Consider the following 19,582-nt stretch of genomic DNA (forward strand, 5'->3'; position numbering starts at 1 on the left):
TGAAGCGTGTGGATGAGTGACCCAAGAGATCAAATAAATAATTCCCTGAGAGTAGAGCCATGACACACACAAATTGAGGTGCAAAGTAAAGAAGCAATACATTTGAACAAGGTGATAGTTAGGTCACAGGTAGAGTTGTGTGTGCAGTTCTGGATACTCCATTATGGAAAAGACATTGAAATTGTAGAGTATGTACAGTGTAGTTTCACCAGGATGATACCCGTGGTGGGGAACTTTAGTTATGATCCCTGTATAGTGGCCATTTCTGACCCCTGACAATATTTTGAGTTAAATATTGATAAATGCATAATTAGTTAAATTTTACATTGCTATGAAATTCATGAAACTGCATATAAGACATTAATTTGTAAAATTGGAAACTACTTTCATGCCCTCATTTTGAAATACAGGTACAATAATTTGGTCCAAATTGTGGAAGTATAAATGAGTTATTTCAGCAGGAGGACGTAATCCATCTTAGTTTTATTGCGCTCTTGTGTGTCTTTTTAAAATGTTGCCAATTTTAAAAAAATCTGTTGAAGTGCAAAAAAATAACCAAGCATTGAGTGATGTCACAAACCATTTAAACATACTAACAGTAGAAATATTACATTTTAATTGTCAGCCCACAAGTGATAATTGGTATTTCTTCGCCATTTAATTCTGTCGTTGAGCCTGAATTAAATTATGATACTGTTCTATAAAAATAGGAACAAGATGTCACTGTGCAGTCTTGAAAATGCAACAGACTAGTATTCTGACATGAACATTAGGCAACAGATGGATTGTACTTGGAAAAAATAAAAAGATAAAACTACGAATGTGGAATATCATAAAAACAGAAAATACACCTGAAGAGAGAGAAAATTTACGAGCAGTGACTGTTCCTAGGTAGGATCTCCTTGGGTTGAAATGGCTCCAAGATGATGTGTCTGGCCATACAAGATTGGAAGCAAGCCAGCACTAATGCCTGAGGCAGGCAGGTCTGCATTGCCACAAAGAACTATATATTGACAGCCATGCCTGGCTCATTCATGGGCATGGAGGGGTGGACTTGATTTTTACAGTGCCATATGATGCATCTCAAATGTACCAAAGTGCTTTACATACAATGATGCAATGAATTGCAGTCACAAGATAAAATGTGACAACCATTTTGTGCACAGCAAGAACCCACAAATAGCAATGAACTGTGACTGACTGGTTAAACTGTTTTGGAGGTAATGGTTGAGAGAAGGACAACTAGAAGTATCAAACTAGTTTGAGGGCTCAAATTGTAGAGTGGGGCTTGAGCCAACAACCTTCTCACTCGAAGGTGAGTGTACTACTGAGTCAAGCTGGCACTTGTGGATGGTATGAGGGGAGGGTACTAGAGGGGGTAAGCTTTGATGGGCTGAATAATCTTTTTGCATCCTTGACTTTTTCTAGTGTGACCACATTTTGGTGTGGGCTGTTTTTCAGGACCCAAAAGTGGGAGAGCCCCTTTACAAAGCTGAAACAAGTGGGGTGAGGGGGAAGAGAGTTATCATCATGTGGGGTGAGGGGGAAGAGAGTAACAGGTGATGGATATGCTGATTCCTAACCGAACAAAGCAGTTATTGAGCTTGGTGGCCTGTGAACGACTGTTTTTTAAATGGCAACGTTTGCAAAATGCAACATTCATGACAACTTGGGCAGTAAAGAGCCATTGAAAAGATAGAGGGTAAAGACATTTCTGCAATGGAAGGGAATTGTGAAAGGTGGAAGGGAAAAGCTGAAGTGACAGCCAACTGTCTGCAGTTGGTTGATCGTTAGAGGGTGCAACGGCTTCAGTTTCTGCTGGGTTGCTTGGAACAGTGTGAGAGGTTCAAGATAGAAATTTTGGTGTGAGAATGTGACCGGGAGCTAAAGGGTCAAACCATAGGGAGATCAGGGTTATACCTGTGCTTTGAGATTTGAACAGAGAAATTTGACACGACTTTCATTCCTTTTGCCTATTAACTCTTCTGTGGTGGGTTTGCTATACCTGTCTTTTGATTTTTACATATTCTTGTCATTTTTTTCAGCTCCATATAAAAGGAGCTTTGCTCCTATTTTCAAAATTGTGATAAGTCTAACATCTGATTATATGAATCCATCTTTTTTCTTTCTTTCTATTTCCAGCATTTATTGTTTGGAATTATGAAAATCTTGGTGGGTGTGGAATTTACATGGATCACAATAATTGAATTGCATCTGATCTATATTGGGACTATTAGAAGCTATGCAGTATTTTAAAATAAAGACTAAATTGAATACAGCTATAAAAGTGTCCTGCAGTTGGCCCTTACTTGGAAGGCCCTGGGAAGGAAGGGGTTAGTCCATTACAGAGTTGAGGCTTGTGCGCTGTTTCATCCCTAAGGGCCGTCAAAGAAAAAGGCAGCAATCAGCGGTGCCATCAATATCATCATATACTCAGTGGTAATTCAGTAAATACCTGATGAGTGATTAGCCTGCTAATTGAATGATAGAAACTTTTCAGATTCCACCCATTTTACAGAGATGTAGTTCCTATTTCACAAAGGTTTCAGTTACACCTTAAATGGTTATTTTCTCAGTGCTCAACAATGTTGCCACTAGACTTCTTTTAGCATACTGGTGCCAATACATAATTAAAAAAATGCACTGAAACCATTAAATTTTCAGTATGATGCTTTTAATTCATCACCATCGATTTTGCATCTAAGTATTGTATAGCTCAAAATGCTGTATCAACACACTCCACACTTGGAAGGACAAAATGTGTAATTGGCTGCTATGTACACAGTTCAAGTGGACATGGTATGAACATTTTACACACCCATAATTGAGCTTTACTGACATCCCAGTAGCAGCACTGCACCGTTGCTGCATTTGGTTAGTTATGCACAAATAGACTGTGTATTGTGCCCTATGTGGATACTGCTATAAATTTATTTTCTCACTAAAATGCTGCAAATGAATCAATCCTGTGTTCTATGCTTTGTATGTATAGCATCCTGGACTTAAGTGAACATTCAAAAGAACAACATTACAGTTTTACATGGGAAATAAACTGTATATTTAGTTTAATTTCATCACTTGGCTGTTTATGCCCACAAGAATATGGATTAAAATTGTTTTGCTGATAAATGTTTTAAAGCTCTGGAGTTTTGCCAGACCCCTGTCAACGTTTAATGATTTCTGTCCAGAAATAAACATGACTAATTCTCCAGCCATTTGACCAGCCCCTTTCACTGTGTGCACTTATATTTAACCAACTGCAACTAGTTCTGGTCAAGTCTAGAACAAACCACACCATACTGGGCATAATGTGACAACCTTTGGTATCGGGCATTGGGGCACCATTTAGGGTTAGGTGCTACGAAGCAAGTGTGATGCAGATCCGTTGGCAGCAATATTAGTTACTACTGTGGAGCAGATGTGAGGATCTGCTTGCTTTGTGTCAATCCTTGCCTACTTTAGTGTTGCAGTAAATGTATGTGTACGGGACTCTGAAGGAACAGCAAAAGATCAATTTTCTATCTTTTTTTAATATAAATTTAAAGGAAATAGTGCAAGGAAGTGAGCTGTTCATTGCCACTGCTGTGGAATTTCCTCCCCAAAACTAGAAGGGATTCCGCAGCCTCTTACCCACATAAAGATTGATAACCATTTCAGCCAGCTTGGCTCTGAGCTGCAAGCTTGTGGGATGAAGCCCACTCCAGGACCCAATCTTGACTCACACTGAAGTGCAATACTGGTGGAGGTGCTGCATTGTTGGAAGTGCCACCCTCAGGCTGAGATGCAAGGCCCTTCTGTTCTAGTAGAACAGAATCGTGACACTATTTGAAGAAATGTAGGAAGCTGTCTGGTTTCTTGGCCAACGTTGGTTTCTTAAACAACTGTTCGTGGAATCTTGCTACACATTTGCATACGAAACAGTCGTTGCATTTAAAAGTAATTTGTTGTATGTGAAGTGCTTTGAGATCTTTGACGGATCAGAAATAGGACTGTATAATGTCAACCTGCTATTTCGATCTGGCAAAATGACATGATTACGAGCAAGACTGATATCCATTGAATATCAAACACGTGTTGCAGCTCCAATCTAATATGCTCCCCTGCTGTTTTCTGTTGGCTATGCTATGTCTGGCTGCAGTCTCATGATCTCATTGCTGTTGTAATTTTGGTGATTGCTGATTTTGATGGCTGCACTGTCATGTGGAATCTGACTGAATGTAATGGGATGGATTCCAAAGCATTTTTAGAGAACTGTGACCACCTCCTGTTGTATAGAAGGGGTTAAGAATGTGTGACTGCAAAGAGAAAAAATATATTTTGCTAAAATCTTTTAACATTTTGAAGAGTATAGCATTAATATAAGGAATGAGCTGTTGGGTTTGGAGTGTTTTCGTATCACGTCCGTGCGTTGTGTTTTACATTTCACTGTGAACCTTTGTCCACAACTGCAGTATGCTAAAGCTAAAGTATGTCAACGTATTTACTGAGGCGTACGAAAGCATGGGCTTTACGCTAAACATCCTTCACCAGCCTGTCCTCGCTGCACAGCACTGCCCCCTAGTCTTTATCAGTAAGTAACATTTAGCATTGTTGCCAATTTAAGTTAATCTAGGGGTTAAGTCATGGCAGGAGAGCTCGGACACGTGTTATGCTCCTCCTGTACTATGTGGGAAGTCAGGGACGCTTCCGGTATCCCTGACGACTACGTGTGCGGGAAGTGTATCCGCCTGCAGCTCCTGACTGACCGCATTGCGGCACTGGAGCTGCGGGTGGATTCACTCGAGCATCCACGATGCTGCGAATGACGTGAATAGCACGTTTAACGAGTTGGTCTTACTGCAGGTAAAAGGTACACAGCCAGATAGGGGATGGGTGACCAACAGGAAGAGCAGTACAGGGGTCCCTTGCGGTCATCCCCCTGCAAAACAGATACACCGCTTTGGGTACTGTTGAGGGGGATGACTCATAAGGGGAGAGCAGCAGCAGCCAAGTTCATGGCACCGTGGGTGGCTCTGCTGCACAGGAGGGCAGGAAAAAGAGTGGGAGAGCTATAGTGATAGGGGATTCGATTGTAAGGGGAATAGATAGGCATTTCTGTGGTCGCAACAGAGACTCCAGGATGGTATGTTGCCTCCCTGGTGCAAGGATCAAGGATGTCTCGGAGCGGGTGCAGGACATTCTGAAAAGGGAGGGTGAACAGCCAGTTGTCGTGATGCATATAGGTACCAACGATATAGGTAAAAAACGGGATGAGGTCCTACGAGACGAATTTAGGCAGCTAGGAGCTAAATTTAAAAAATAGGACCTCAAAGTAATAATCTCAAGATTGCTACCAGTGCCACATGCTAGTCAGAGTAGGAATCGCAGGATAGCTCAGAGGAATACGTGGCCTGAGGAGTGGTGCAGCAGGGAGGGATTCAAATTCCTGGAACATTGGAACCGGTTCTGGGGGAGGTGGGACCAGTACAAACCGGACGGTCTGCACCTGGGCAGGACCGGAACCAATGTCCTAGGGGGAGTGTTTGCTAGTGCAGTTGGGGAGGAGTTAAACTAACATGGCAGGGGAATGGGAACCTATGCAGGGAGACAGAGGGAAATAAAATGGAGGCAGAAGCAAAAGATAGAAGAATAGTAAAAGTGGAGGGCAGAGAAATCCAAGGCAAAAAACAAAAAGGGCCATATTACAGCAAAATACTAAAGGAGCAAAGTGTTTAAAAACACAAGCCTGAAGGCTTTGTGCCTCAATGCGAGGTGTATTTGGAATAAGGTGGATGAATTAACTGCGCAGATAGCAAACGTAGGTCCCTTGCAGTCGGATTCAGGTGAATTTATAATGGTGAGCAAAGAAATGGCAGACCAATTGAACAAATACTTCGGTTCTGTCTTCACGAAGGAAGACAGAAATAACCTTCCGGATGTACTAGGGGACAGTGGGTCTCGTGAGGAGGAGGAACTGAAGGATATCCTTATTAGGTGGGAAATTGTGTTGGGGAAATTGATGGGATTGAAGGCCAATAAATCCCTGGGGCCTGATAGTCTGCATCCCAGAATACTTAAAGAAGCGGCCAGAGAAATAGTGGATGCATTGGTGATCATTTTCCAACAGTCTATCGACTCTGGATCAGTTCCTATGGACTGGAGGGTAGCTAATATAACACCACTTTTTAAAAAAAGGAGGGAGAGACAAAACAGGTAATTATAGACCGGTTAGCCTGACGTCAGTAGTGGTGAAAATGTTGGAATCAATTATTAAGGATGAAATAGCAGCGTATTTTGAAAGCAGTGACAGGATCGGTCCAAGTCAGCATGGATTTATGAAAGGGAAATCGTGCTTGACGAATCTTCTGGATTTTTTTGAGGATGTAACTAGCAGTGTGGACAAGGGAGAACCAGTGAATTAGACTTTCAAAAGGCTTTTGACAAAGTCCCGCACAAGAGATTGGTGTGCAAAATCAAAGCACATGGTATTGGGGATAATGTACTGACATGGATAGAGAACTGGTTGGCAGACAGAAAGCAGAGAGTAGGGATAAACGGATCCTTTTCAGAATGGCAGGCAGTGACTCGTGGAGTGCCGCAGGGCTCAGTGCTGGGACCCCAGCTCTTTACAATATACATTAACGATTTAGATGAAGGAATTGAGTGTAATATCTCCAAGTTTGCAGACGACACTAAACTGGGTGGCGGTGTGAGGAGGACGCTAAGAGGCTGTAGGGTGACTTGGACGGTTAGGTGAGTGGGCAAATGCATGGCAGATGCAGTATGATGTGGATAAACGTGAGGTTATCCATTTTGGGGGCAAAAACACGAAGGCGGAATATTATCTGAATGGCGGCAGATTAGGAAAAGGGGAGGTGCAAGGGGAGGGGAGGTTCATCAGTCATCAGTCATTGAAAGTTGGCATGCAGGTACAGCAGGCGGTGAAGAAGGCAAAATGATTTGTTGGCCTTCATAGCTAGGGGATTTGAGTATAGGAGCAGGGAGGTCTTACTGCAGTTGTACAGGGCCTTGGTGAGGCCTCACCTGGAATATTGTATTCAGTTTTGATCTGCCAATCTGAGGAAGGACATTCTTGCTATTGAGGGAGTGCAGCGAAAGTTCAGCAGACTGATTCCAGGGATGGCTGAACTGACATATGAGGAGAGACTGGATCAACTGGGCCTTTATTCATTGGAGTTTAGAAGGATGAGAGGGGATCTCATAGAAACGTATAAGATTCTGACGGGACTGGACAGGTTAGATGCGGGAAGAATGTTCCCGATGTTGGGGAAGTCCAGAACCAGGGGACATAGTCTTAGGATAAGGGGTAGGCCATTTAGGACTGAGATGAGGAGAAACTTCTCCACTCAGAGTTGTTAACCTGTGGAATTCCCTGCCACACACAGTTGTTGATGCCAGTTCATTGGATATATTCAAGAGGGAGTTAGATATGGCCCTTACGGCTAAAGAGATGAAGGGATATGGAGAGAAAGTAGGAAAGGGGTACTGAGGGAATGATCAGCCATGATCCTGTTGAAGGCTCAAAAGGCGGAATGGCCTACTCCTGCACCTATTTTCTATGTTTTTATGTTTCATCAAGATCAATGGCACGGCCCTGGAGAAGTGGACCATTTCACATACCTCGGGAGCCTCATCGAGAGCAGACATTGGCGACGAGATTCAACACCGCCTCCAGTGCGCCAGTGCAATCTTCGGCCGCCTGAGGAAAAGTGTGTTTGAAGACCAGGCCCTCAAATCTACCACCAAGCTCATGGTCTATAGGGCTGTAGTAATACCCGCCCTCCTATATGGCTCAGAGACATGGACCATGTACAGTAGACACCTCAAGTCAATGAAGAAATACCACCAACGATGGTCTCCACAAGATCTTACAAATCCCCTGTGAGGACAGACCCACCAACGTTAGCGTCCTCGACCAGGCCAACATGCCCAGCATTGAAGCACTGACCACATTTCATTAGCTCCGCTGGGCAGGCCACATTGTTCGCATGCCAGACACGAGACTCCTAAAGCAAGTGTTCCACTTGGAACTCCTACACGGCAAACGAGCCAAAGGTGGGCAGAGGAAACGTTACAAGGACACCCTCAAAGCCTCCCTGATAAAGTGCAACATCCCCACTGACACCTCGGAGTCCCTGGCCAAAGACCGCCCTAAGTGGAGGAAGTGCATCCGGAAGGGCGCTGAGCACCTCGAGTCTCGTCGCTGAGAGCATGCAGAAATCAAGCACAGGCAGCGGAAGGAGCGTCCGGCAAACCAGTCCCATCCACCCTTTCCCCCAACGACTATCTGTCCTACCTGTGACAGGGACTGTGGTTCTTGTATTGGACTGTTTAGCCACCTAAGGACTCATTTTTAGAGTGGAAGCAAGTCTTCCTCGATTCCGAGGGACTGGCAGTGATGATTATGATGCTAAAGTTGATTGTGGCAATCATGCGTTTATCAGGAAACCTGGTATAAACTTTTGACCGCCTTGACTCTAGTTGTATTTGTGCATATCTTGCATATGAAACTCAGGTTAGGAACATTTTTAAATAAATAGTTTGTATTTCAGGAACAAATTGTGGTGAAAAAGCACTGGCAATGTGAACAGAAGGACATCCTTGGGTGGTAACAGCTGCACTTATAGCCCAGGCAAAATGTGTCCAGCTTACTTGTGCTTTTCTTGTGCCACCACAGCACTGTTTAGGAGTAAGTGACACTGTGCCAGCTTTCTGTGTGTTTTCAGAGAGTTCTTGCCCTTTACATTGATATTTTGAGCAGTGTAGTGAGATGCCAAATGTAACAAATATTGGCTGTATTGCTGGAGTATGTGCTTTTGGGTTATGGTGTAAATGTACAACGTACTGTCATTTTTCTTTCTGGATTTAGTTTCTAAGCATGAAACTAGCGTTTATTTGTTATTTATGTACACAGGTCTGGTGACTGTTTGTGTGTGTGTGTATATATGTGTTTTGGTGGTGCTGGGGAATGTTCTAGAATATTCTTCAATAGGAGATCCAAATTTTGTGTCTTTGTGAGCCGCTCTGGTGTATACCACGGAGCCTTGAGAGCTACCTATATGGTTTTACAAAAGCAAAATACTGTGGATGCTGGAATCTGAAATAAAAACAGAAAATACTGGAAATCTCAGCGGGTCAGGCAGCATCAGTGGAGAGAAAAGCAGTTAACATTTCGGGTCAACGACCCACAGATGCTGCCTGACCCGCTGAGATTTCCAGCATTTCTGTTTTTATGTGGTTTTACATCCATGTTATCATTAGTCTGCATCTGTCTCTAACAGATCTTGGTGTTTAGAATTTATCCACCAGTCAACATCATTAAAAACAGCCTTCCCAAATTTCCAGGCCCATAAAATTCAAGCGTTGAAAACTAACCATTAAGCAGCTCAAGTACAAATAAGAACTGAGTTGCTCAGGTTGAGTGGTTATGGCTGGAACTCTCAGTCCACAATATGGACATTCCTGTTCTACAACCCACAGAATGTTCTCAAATTACTTGTGGCAAACCATACTGCAATTTCACATTACACACCTACAGTTGCTGTGTTCCCCCTTGCTAATTTTATATTCCAATATGGCATCATCATCATAAGAAGGAGATCCGGAAGGCTCAGGCCAAACATGTGTCCTTAAAGAAAAAGGTTGGGAAAAAATAATTCTAGAGCCCCCTGGAGGTCTAGGGACTTACAGGGGAGGATTAAGAAAAAAAGGGACACTTATGTCATATATCAACGGCTAAATACTATAGAATCTTTAGAGGAATATAGAAAGTTAAGAGGCAAAATTAAAAAGTATATTAGGAACGCTAAGAGAAAGCATGAGAAAGTCTTGGCCAGTAAAATTAAGGAAAACTCGAAGATGTTCTTTAAATATATTAAGAGTAAGAGGGTAACTAAAGAAAGGGTAGGGCCTATTAGAGACCATGAGGGTAATCTTTGTTGGGAGGGTTCTTAACGAATACTTTGCATCTGTTTTCACAAAGGAAAGGGGCAATGCAGATACTGCTATCGAGGAAGAGTGTGATATTCTGGATGCAATAAATATAATAGAGGAACTATTCAGGGGTTTAGCAGCTTTGAAAGTAGATAAGTCCCTGGGCCCGAATGAAATGTATCCCAGGTTGTTGATTGAAGTAAAAGAGGAAATAGAAGAGGCCTTGACCATCATTTTCCAGTCCTCTTTGGATCTGGGCATGGTGCCGGAGGATTGGAGGACTGTTAATGTAATACTCTTGTTTAAGAAGGGAGAAAGGGATAGGCTGAGTAATTACAGGCCTGTCAGCCAAACCTCAATGGTGGGAAAATTATTGGAAAAAGTCCTGAAAGACATGATAAATCTGCAATTGGAAAGGCAGGGATTAATTTTTCAGTCAGCACGGGTTTGTTAAGGGAAGATCGTGTCTGACTAACCTGATTGAATTTTTCGAGGGGGTAACCAAGAGGGTCGATGAGGGTAGTGCGTACGATGTAGTATATATGGACTTTAGCAAAGCTTTTAATAAGGTCCTACATGGTAGACTGGTCATGAAGGTTAAAGCCCATGGCATACAGGGCAAAATGTCAAGTTGGATCCAAAATTGGCTTGGAGTTAGGAAGCAAAGGGTAATGATTGATGTTTTTGTAACTGGAAAGATGTTAGTGAGGTTCCGTAGGGCTCAGTACTGGGTCCATTGCTTTTTGTGGTATATATCAACGATTTAGATTTGAATATAGGGAGCACGATTAAGAAGTTTGCAGACGACACTAATATTGGCTGTGTGGTTAATAATGAAGAGGAAAGTCATGAGCTGCAGGAGGATATCAACCTACTGGTCAGGTGGGCAGAGCAGTGGCAAATGGAATTTAATTCAGAGGTGTGAGGGCTAATAAGGAAAGGGTAAACACATTAAGCGGTAGGCCACTTAATAGTGTAGAGGAACAAAGGAACCTTGAAGTGCTTGTCCACAGATCCCTGAAAGTAGCAGGCCAGGTGGACTAGGTGGTTAAGAAGGCATACGGAATGCTTGCTTTTATTAGCAGGGGCATAGAATATAAGAGCAAGGAGGTTATGCTTAAATTGTATAATACTTTGGTTAGGCCACAGCTAGAATATTGCATGCAGTTCTGGTCGTCGTATTATAGGAAGGACGTGATTGCACTGGAGAGGGTGCAGAGGAGATTTACTCGGATGCTGCCTGGAATGGAGAATCTTAGTTATGAGGACAGATTGGATAGGCTGGCTTTGTTCTCATTGGAACAGAGGAGGTTGAGAGGAGACTTCATTGAGGTGTACAAAATATTGAGGGGCCTGGACATAGTGGATAGTAAGGGTCTATTTCCATTGGTGGAGGGGTTTACTATGAGGGGGCTAGTTTTGATCGCCTGGATGGGTCGGAGAGGAATTTTCCCAGATTTTTCTCTCTAAATTGGCCTGGGTTTTTAAATCTGGTTTTTGCCTCTCCCAGGAGATCACATGGCTCCGGTTGGGGTGGAGTGTAGAATGTTTTAGTATAAGGGGTGTCGCAGTTGTGGTGAGGCGGACTGGTTGGGCTGGGTGCTCTTTGCCTTTCCGTCATTGTTCATAGGTTTATATGTAACCTTTAGGGCTGCTGACCAAGGGCCATGCGGCTCTTTGTTGGCCGGCGTGGACACGATGGGCCGGAATGGCCTCCTCCTGCGCTGTAAATTTCTATGTTTCTATGATTCATCGTAGGCGGTCCCTCGGAATCGAGGAAGACTTGCTTCCACTCCTGAAGTGAGTTATTTGGTGGCTGAACAATCCAATACCAGAGCCACAGACTCTGTCACAGGTGGGACAGATGGTTGTTGAGCGAAGGGATGGTTGGGACTGGTTTGCCGCACTCTCATTCCGCTGCATGCGCTTGATTTCTGCATGCTCTCGGTGTTGAGACTCGAGGTGCTCAGCGCTCTCTCAGAAGCACTTCCTCCACTTCGGGCAGTTTTGGGTCAGGTGTCAATGGGATGTCACACTTTATCAGGGGGCCTTTGAGGGTGCCTTGCAGCATTTCTGCTGCCCACCTTTGGTTCATTTGCCATGAAGGAGCTCCGCACAAAGCACTTGCTTTGGGAGTCTCGTGTCTGGCATGCGAACTATGTGGCCTGCCCAGCGGAGCTGATCAAGTGTGGTCAGTGCTTCAATGCTGGGATGTTAGCCTGGACGAGGACGCTGATGTTGGTGCGCCTGTTCTCCCAGGAGATTTGTAGGATCTTGTGGCATCACTCTCCTATTGAAGCCTTTTCCTGGGACAGAGGCCTATTATCTGTGGAGAACACTGGTGTCAATGTATGGTTGTAGACTACAATAGATTCTGCTTAGCTGTAGGCAAAAATAAGTGAAGGAGACCGAACCATGATTCAAACTTTTAATAATGCAAACACTGCAATGTGACAGTTTAAATTTGTGTTTTAGCCAGAGTTGCTAATTGATGAGATTAAGCTGTTTGTTTAATGTTAGAAATAAATGAGCTTTGCCAGTTCTGTGCATCTGAGTCCTGTGCCATGATGCAAACACGCAGAGGCACAGAACTAACTGCATGTTTAGCAGACCTGAAGAGTAGTTGGCTAATGTAGTCGCAGATCATAATACCTACAGAATCTGGGGTTACAGTGTTGTTGAAACGCAAGGTTTCTTCCTTGATATTTGAGAATGTAGTTGATGGCATTCATTCAAGGTAAAAGTGCCTTTAACATAAAACTGATCTGATCAACTTGGTCCTTCCAGCCTCATTATTGCAGTGTGGCTGTTGTCTTAAGGACATTTGAGTCTGTAGAAGTAGAACCATCGTCTGAACTCCCCTTCAATGCTGCTTTGCGTATGCATCAGCAAGAGATTGGGGGCTTTCTCCATTTTGCTGCAATTCTCGGCTGGTGAGGTTTACGGCTCAATGATTTTTCATTTTGCATCAGTCAGTCTTGCTTTGAAAGTTTTCTGGTGGACAAGAATAAAAAGCAAATGACAGTTATGCCACAGTCCGTGACTAAAAAAAAACCTAGTTCAAGCTCCCTCTGAAAACCCTCTGCATGTCATTATTACTGTGTGGGAAGGGCGACACAGAACCAGAGCTGGTCAGCAGTGGTTGTGAAATTGTGGATTTGCTACTTGGTCTTTATTTCCAAGTCGCTGCTCTCAGTAGATTTCCAAAAGTAATTCATTCTGTGAATCAGTTTCAGACATTTTAGTTAAGTGATGAGGCATTATATAATGCATTTCATTTTAAGTTTTGCTTTTATGGTTTTTCTGTAAAAATTCTGGTGAAATAAACCATCTTCAACTGTCATTGGAGGGCTTGTCTGATGTCACCGGGCCCCTTGTCATTCTGCCCTATGATTAAAAATTGTAGTGGAAATTTCCACATGTTCCGTTTTAAAAATCGAGCATACAGTTGTTGTTACGGGGCTTTCCCTCAAAATTTACCAGTCTGTTAAAATCTACATTTGTCAGTATCAGTTCAGATGTACAGTTAGTGAAGTAACATGTGAAAGTGTTGATGTCTCTTCAATTTTGGACTCTGTTCATTCAAATTTCATTTTAACTGCCGACCGATCTCCCCCTCCACCTTCTCAAACCACATCACTTCAACCAACCAATGCTCGCATTTCCTAACCCTTCTGCAAAAGCTCAGCAGCCACTCCTTTTCTCATCTGAAGCACATTGGAACGTGGCTTTACGTTACAGGCTCTGTATAAATTCAGTTTGAGAGTTTTAACTGCTCGATGACCCTTGCCCTCGTTCAAGTTTGACAAGTTTGCTGTGGTGGTCTTCACTACCCCAAGGTACAAAGGGATTTGAATAAATTCCTACTTGCTTCAAGCCTCAGTTTAGAGGGGGATGGGGGAGGGGCAGTTAGTTATTCTATTTCCTTTTAAGCTTTTGTAGTCCGAAGGTTGTGGTTTCTCGGCCTTTTGGCTAAGATCAAGTGTAGTTCGCTTCTCGGCCTTTTGGCTAAGATCAAATGTAGTATCTGTTCTTATCAGTTTAATATCCCCTATGGGGACATGATATTGAATTGATTTTTGGACAGGGAGCTGGATCAGGGGCATGCCCCGTCCACTCCATGCACCGACCTGGTATTGCAATATTTCCAGGAACGGTGCAACTTCGCCTCTCGGCCTTTTGGCCTAAGATCAAACACATTGGCGCAAAGTGATCTTTGGCGTTAGAGTTGATCTGGAACGAAATTGGATTAAAAAAAAAATTTCCTTTTAAGCTCAAAGCAATTTGACACTTCATAGACAATTAATTGAATTAGAACTGCATTAGGAAAAAGCTTCAAACTTACAGCGGCGCTAGTATAAGCTGTGGTTTTGGTAAATTTAGTGTTCAAAGCCAAAGAATGGAGCACTGTCATTTCAGACATCCAGTAGCAGAATGAAGCATTCCCTGGACAGGTATTGCATAGTCCAGTGCAGAGTCACATTCCCTTGACATTGCCCAATATGCCAAGTTCAGAAGAGCACATCCTAAGTGCACCACGATGGAATTTCCAAATTGTATGTGGTTTACTGGTTAGAATAATTTGTAAAATAGAGCATGTAGTTTGTAAAGTGATGTTTTTTAGGCCTTGAATTGCAAACTGATTGATGGGTGCTAAGCCTGGCTCTTGAGTTCCTGCAATGTGGTGATCACCATTGAAAGTTGGGGCAAAGTAGACTTGGGCTTACAATTTAGGCTGACAGTACTGAGGGAATGCTGCACTTTTGGAGGTGCTGTCTTTCGGATGAGTCGTTAAACCAAGGTCCTATCTGCCCCCTCAGGTGGCACTATGCGAAGAAAAAAAGAAAGACGTGCATTTATATAACATCTTTCATGGTGTCCAGACATCCCAAAGTGCACTTTTGAAGTGTAGTCACTGTTGCAATGTAGGAAATGAGGCAGTCAATTTGTGTATAGCAAGCTCCCACAAACAGATAATCTCTTTGTTAGTGATGTTTATTAAGGAATAAATATTGGCCAGGGCACTGGGTGAACTTGCCTGATCTTTGAATAGTGCCATGGGATCTTTTGCATTCACTTGAGAGGGTAGGTGGGGCCTCAGTTTAATGTCTCATCTGAAATATTGCACCCTCCAACTCAGTACTGCACTGAGGTATCAGCTTGGATTATGTGGTCAAGTTTCTGGAGTGCGACTCGAAACCACAACCTTCTGATTCAGATGTGTGTGTGCTATCACTGAGCCATGGCTGACACCTATAGATAACCTGGCCAATATTCATCTCTCACCCAACACCACCAAAGGCAGATTATCTCTCATTACTGTTTATGAAAGTTTGCTGTGTAACTTGGCTGCTGCATTTACAACAGTGACTACAGAACTGTGGAACACTTTGGGCATTGAGGTGGTGAAATGTAAGTTCATTTGTTAATTCACAAAATGGACAGGTAAAGATTATTGAGTATGTCCTCGCTGCCATGCTCCACCTCACAGTCGACAAGCTTCCCGCTGGAGTGGAACTAAATTACAGAACTAGTGGGAACCTGTTTAACCTTCGCCGTCTCCAGGCCAGGTCCAAGACCACCCCAACCTCTGTCGTCAAGCTACAGTACATGGGCGACGCCTGCGTCTGCTCGCACAGAGGCTGAACTCCAGGACATAGTCAACATATTTACTGAGGCGTACGAAAGCATGGGGCTTACACTAAATATCAGTAAGACAAAGGTCCTCCACCAGCCTGTCCTTGTCGCACAGCACTACCCCTCAGTCATCAAGATCCACGGCACGACCCTGGACAACGTGGGCCACTTCCCTTATCTCGGGAGCCTCCTATCAACAAGAGCAGGCATTGACGACGAGACCCAACGCTGCCAGTGCAGCCTTCGGCCACCTGAGGAAAAGAGTGTTTAAAGACCAGCCCCTCAAAACTGTCACCAAGCTCATGGTCTACAGGGCTGTAGTAATACCCGTCCTCCTGTATGGCTCAGAAACATGGATCATGTACAGTAGACATCAAGTCGCTGGAGAAATAGCACTAACAATGTCTCCGTAAGATCCTACAAATCCCCTGGGAGGACAGACGCACCAACATTAGCGTCCTCGACCAGGCCAACATCCCCAACATTGAAGCACTGACCACACTTGATCAGCTCTGCTGGGCAGGCCACATAGTTCACATGCCAGACACGACACTCCCAAAGCAAGCGCTCTACTCAGAACTCCGTCACGGTAAACGAGCCAAAGGTGGGCAGCGGAAACATTACGAGGACATCTCTCAAAGCCTCCCTGATAAAATGCAATATCCCCACTGACACCTGGGAGTCCCTGGCCAAAGACCGCCCTAAGTGGCGGAAGTGCATCTGGGAGGGCGCTGAACACCACGAGTCTCGTCACCAAGAGCGTGCAGAAATCAAGCGCAGGCTGTGGAAAGAGCGTGCGGCAAACCAGTCCCACCCACCCCTTCCCTCAACGACTGTCTGTCCCACCTGTGACAGGGACTGTGGCTCTCGTATTGGACTGTTCAGTCACCTAAAAACTCATGTTAAGGGTGGAAGCAAGTCTTCCAAAATTCCGAGGGACTGACTATGATGATTAAGGCATGGTGTAACTACTGTACTTCATCCCCATCTGCACTCTCTTGTAGGCCAAAAGTGTAAGCCAATTTAGGGAAAAAAATTGGAATATTCCAACACATCTACCTTATATATGCAGTTATGTGGTCATCTTCAGGAACTCACCCAGCCCCCTCTTGAATGCTTACAGCGAATTCACTCCACATGCTCGGAACTTGTTCCAGAAGTAAACCACTCTCTACGAAAACAGGTTTTCTATTATTTAAAAAAAAGGAAGACTTGCATTTATACAGCACCTTTCATGACCTCAGGACGTGCCAAAGCGCTTTGCAGCCAAATAAGTACCGTTTTTGAAGTGTAATCACTAATGTAAGAAATTCGGCAGCCAATTGTACTCAGCAAGTTCCCACAAACAGTAATGTGATGTTTTTAGTGATATTGATTGAGGTATAAATATTGACCAGGGCACTGGGGATAGCTCCCTCGATCATCTTAGAAATTGTGCCCTGGGATCCTATACATTGGTTTAATGTCTCATTCGAAAGACTGCACCTCCGACAGTGCAGCAGTCCAGTCGCTCAGTACTGCCCTGGAGTATCAGCCTAGGTTTTTGTACTCCAGTCTCTGAAGTGGGATTTCAACCCACAATCTTTTGACTCAGCTGAGAGCGCTACCAACTGAGCCATGTTTGACACTAGATACATTCTAACATGTCTCTTCTTGGGCAGTCCTTCGAAGTGAGGATGACTTGCTTCCAAGTAACCTAGTACTTGCTTACATAACTTCTACTTTGCCCCTATGTCCTCTCGAACAAGTCTAGTTTGAATAGCCTATCCACATGGTCCTTTCATTATTTTAAATTTAGCTGTCCAAGAGGGAGAAAGTAGCTATTGCACCTGGATAGATGGTTTGGCTCTACAATTCCTGATTTGTGCATTTCTCTCTATGGATTCAGCATAGTTACACCCGAGTTAAGAAAACTTCTGTCAATGGTATAATTTTCCTACTGTCTGTGTGTCATGGATTAAATCAATCCACCTAGACAGCTAATAAATGTACTTTGTTGGATTATTGACCAGCCGGCTAAGAAGTTGAAATCCTGACCTGGCATTTGATGGTGCCTGTGTGCCTTCACCAGAGCACATTCTACTTGCTGCAAGATGGTAGCACTACATAATGAGGGATGTGGTATTTGCCTGTCTGTCAATTAGACCTTTGACAACTACCAGACTTTTAATGTGTAATAAACTTCGCATTAAACACGAGATGTTGATGGGCATTATTACTTCCACATTTGGGACTGCACAGTAATGCAAATGCTAGCAATACACAGCAAGTTGCTCAATTTCTGAAAGCAACAGGTTAACCTTTTGTTAGAATGAGGTACTTTTGCTAGTTACTGACATTGCAATGAGGAATATTTAGAACAACAACTTGCATTTATATTTAATCGTCTTTAAATTAGAAAAACATGCCACGACACTTCAAGCTATAGCATTTCTGCTCAAATCAAAACATTTGTCTTTTTTTGTTGACTTTTTTCCAAACAATATGTTTGGCGAAGGCTTTAATTCATTACTGTGCTTAAGATTATTTTTTTCTTGCATAATAGATTTTCAAGCTGCAGTCCTGGAACCCTGTGGATCCACGATATCAGATCGTGATCAGTCTATCTGAGTTCTGCAATTCTGTTACAAAAGCAAAATACTGCGGATGCAAAAATCTCAGCAGGTCAGGCAGCATCTGTGGAGAGAAAACAGAGTTAACGTTTCGGGTCGATGACACTTCGTCAGAACTGGAGAGTGTTCGGAAAAAACAGATTCTTAAAGGGGGAGGGGAAGAAAGAACAAAAGGGAAGGTCTGTGATAGGTTGGAAGACGGGAGAGATTAGAGAGACCTCCCTCTGAACTAGTAGCACTCCGCTCGCTCAGATCCAACCTCAACCTTGTCATCGAACCTATTGATAAGGATGGCACTGTTTGGCGTACCGACCTCTACCTTGCAGAGGCTGATCGCCAACTCTCTGATACCTCCTCCTACCTCCCCCTGGACCACGACCCCATTACTGAACATCAAACCATCATTTCCTGACCTCATCTCATCTCTGGAGATCTTCCCTCCACAGCCACCAACCTCATAGTTCCCCAACCCCACACAGCCCGCTTCTACCTTCTTCCCAAGATCCACAAACAGGATTGCCCCGGTAGACCTATCGTTTCAGCCTGTTCTTGCCCCACAGAACTTATTTCTTCCTGTCTCGACTTTTTTTTTCTCCCATTGTCCAGAGTCTTCCCATCTACATACGCGACTCCTCCGACGCCCTCCGTCACTAACAGTTTCCAGTTTCCCGGCCCCAACCGTCTCCTTTTCACTGGACGTCCAATCCCTCTACACTTCCATCCCCCACCAGGATGGCCTGAGGGCACTCCGCTTCTTCCTCGAGCAGAGGCCCAACCAGTCCCCATCTACCACCCTCCGCCTGGCTAAACTTGTTCTCACATTGAACAACTTCTCCATTAACTCCACTCACTTCCTCCAAATTAAAGGTGTTGCTATGGGAACCCGCATGGGTCCTAGCTATACCTGCCTTTTTGTGGGATATGTGGAACATTCTTTGTTTCAGTCCTCTCCCTCACCTCTTTTTCCGGTACCTTGATGACTGTATCGGTGCTGTTTCCTGCTCTCGCCCTGAACTTGAAAATTTCATTCACTTTGCATTCAATTTCCACCCTTCCCTCACCTTCACGTGGTCCATCTCCAACTCTTCCCTTCCTCGACTTCTCCGTCTCCATCTCTGGGGATAGGCTTTCGACCAATATCCACTCATCATCATAGGCAGTCCCTCAAAATCGAGGAAGACTTGCTTCCACTCTATTTTAAAAAAAAAATAGAGTTCTCAGGTGACTGTATATCTAGTACAGGAATTACAGTCTCTGTCACAGGTGGGGCAGACAGTGGTTGAAGGAAGGGATGGGTGGATAGTCTGATTTTCCGCACGCTCCTTCCGTTGTCTGCGTTTGGTTTCTGCATGCTCTCGGTGACTAGACTCGAGGTGCTCAGCGCCCTCCCGGGTGCTCTT

General features: G+C 43.9%; 1 protein-coding gene, 1 long non-coding RNA gene and 1 pseudogene across 8 annotated transcripts in view; 2 read left to right on the forward strand and 1 right to left on the reverse strand.

Moving 5' to 3' along the window:
- crsp7 (cofactor required for Sp1 transcriptional activation, subunit 7) overlaps positions 1-19,582 on the forward strand; it is a 154,963-nt gene that overhangs the window by 63,182 nt on the left and 72,199 nt on the right. The window contains exon 1 of one of the 5 annotated variants that reach the window (XM_070860057.1): positions 18,126-18,234. The exons of the other annotated variants lie outside the window; for them this stretch is intronic. Coding sequence (XP_070716158.1) covers positions 18,217-18,234 — 18 coding nt within the window. The 5' untranslated portion in view covers positions 18,126-18,216. Of the gene's footprint in view, positions 1-18,125; positions 18,235-19,582 lie in introns of those variants that run through there. 5 annotated transcript variants of the gene reach the window in all.
- LOC139228745 (uncharacterized) overlaps positions 12,349-19,582 on the reverse strand; it is a 107,210-nt gene continuing 99,976 nt past the window's right edge. The window contains exons 4-5 of one of the 3 annotated variants that reach the window (XR_011587612.1): positions 16,669-16,758; positions 12,349-12,927 (exon numbers count right to left, since the gene is read on the reverse strand). This is a non-coding gene — a long non-coding RNA (uncharacterized lncRNA). Of the gene's footprint in view, positions 12,928-16,629; positions 16,759-19,582 lie in introns of all 3 variants that reach the window. The other 2 variants (XR_011587610.1, XR_011587611.1) reach the window with 2 other exon arrangements.
- LOC139229404 (U2 spliceosomal RNA) lies at positions 13,922-14,100 on the forward strand (annotated as a pseudogene).

The sequence above is a fragment of the Pristiophorus japonicus genome, chromosome 18 (assembly GCF_044704955.1).
Source record: "Pristiophorus japonicus isolate sPriJap1 chromosome 18, sPriJap1.hap1, whole genome shotgun sequence".
Lineage (NCBI taxonomy): Eukaryota > Metazoa > Chordata > Chondrichthyes > Pristiophoridae > Pristiophorus > Pristiophorus japonicus.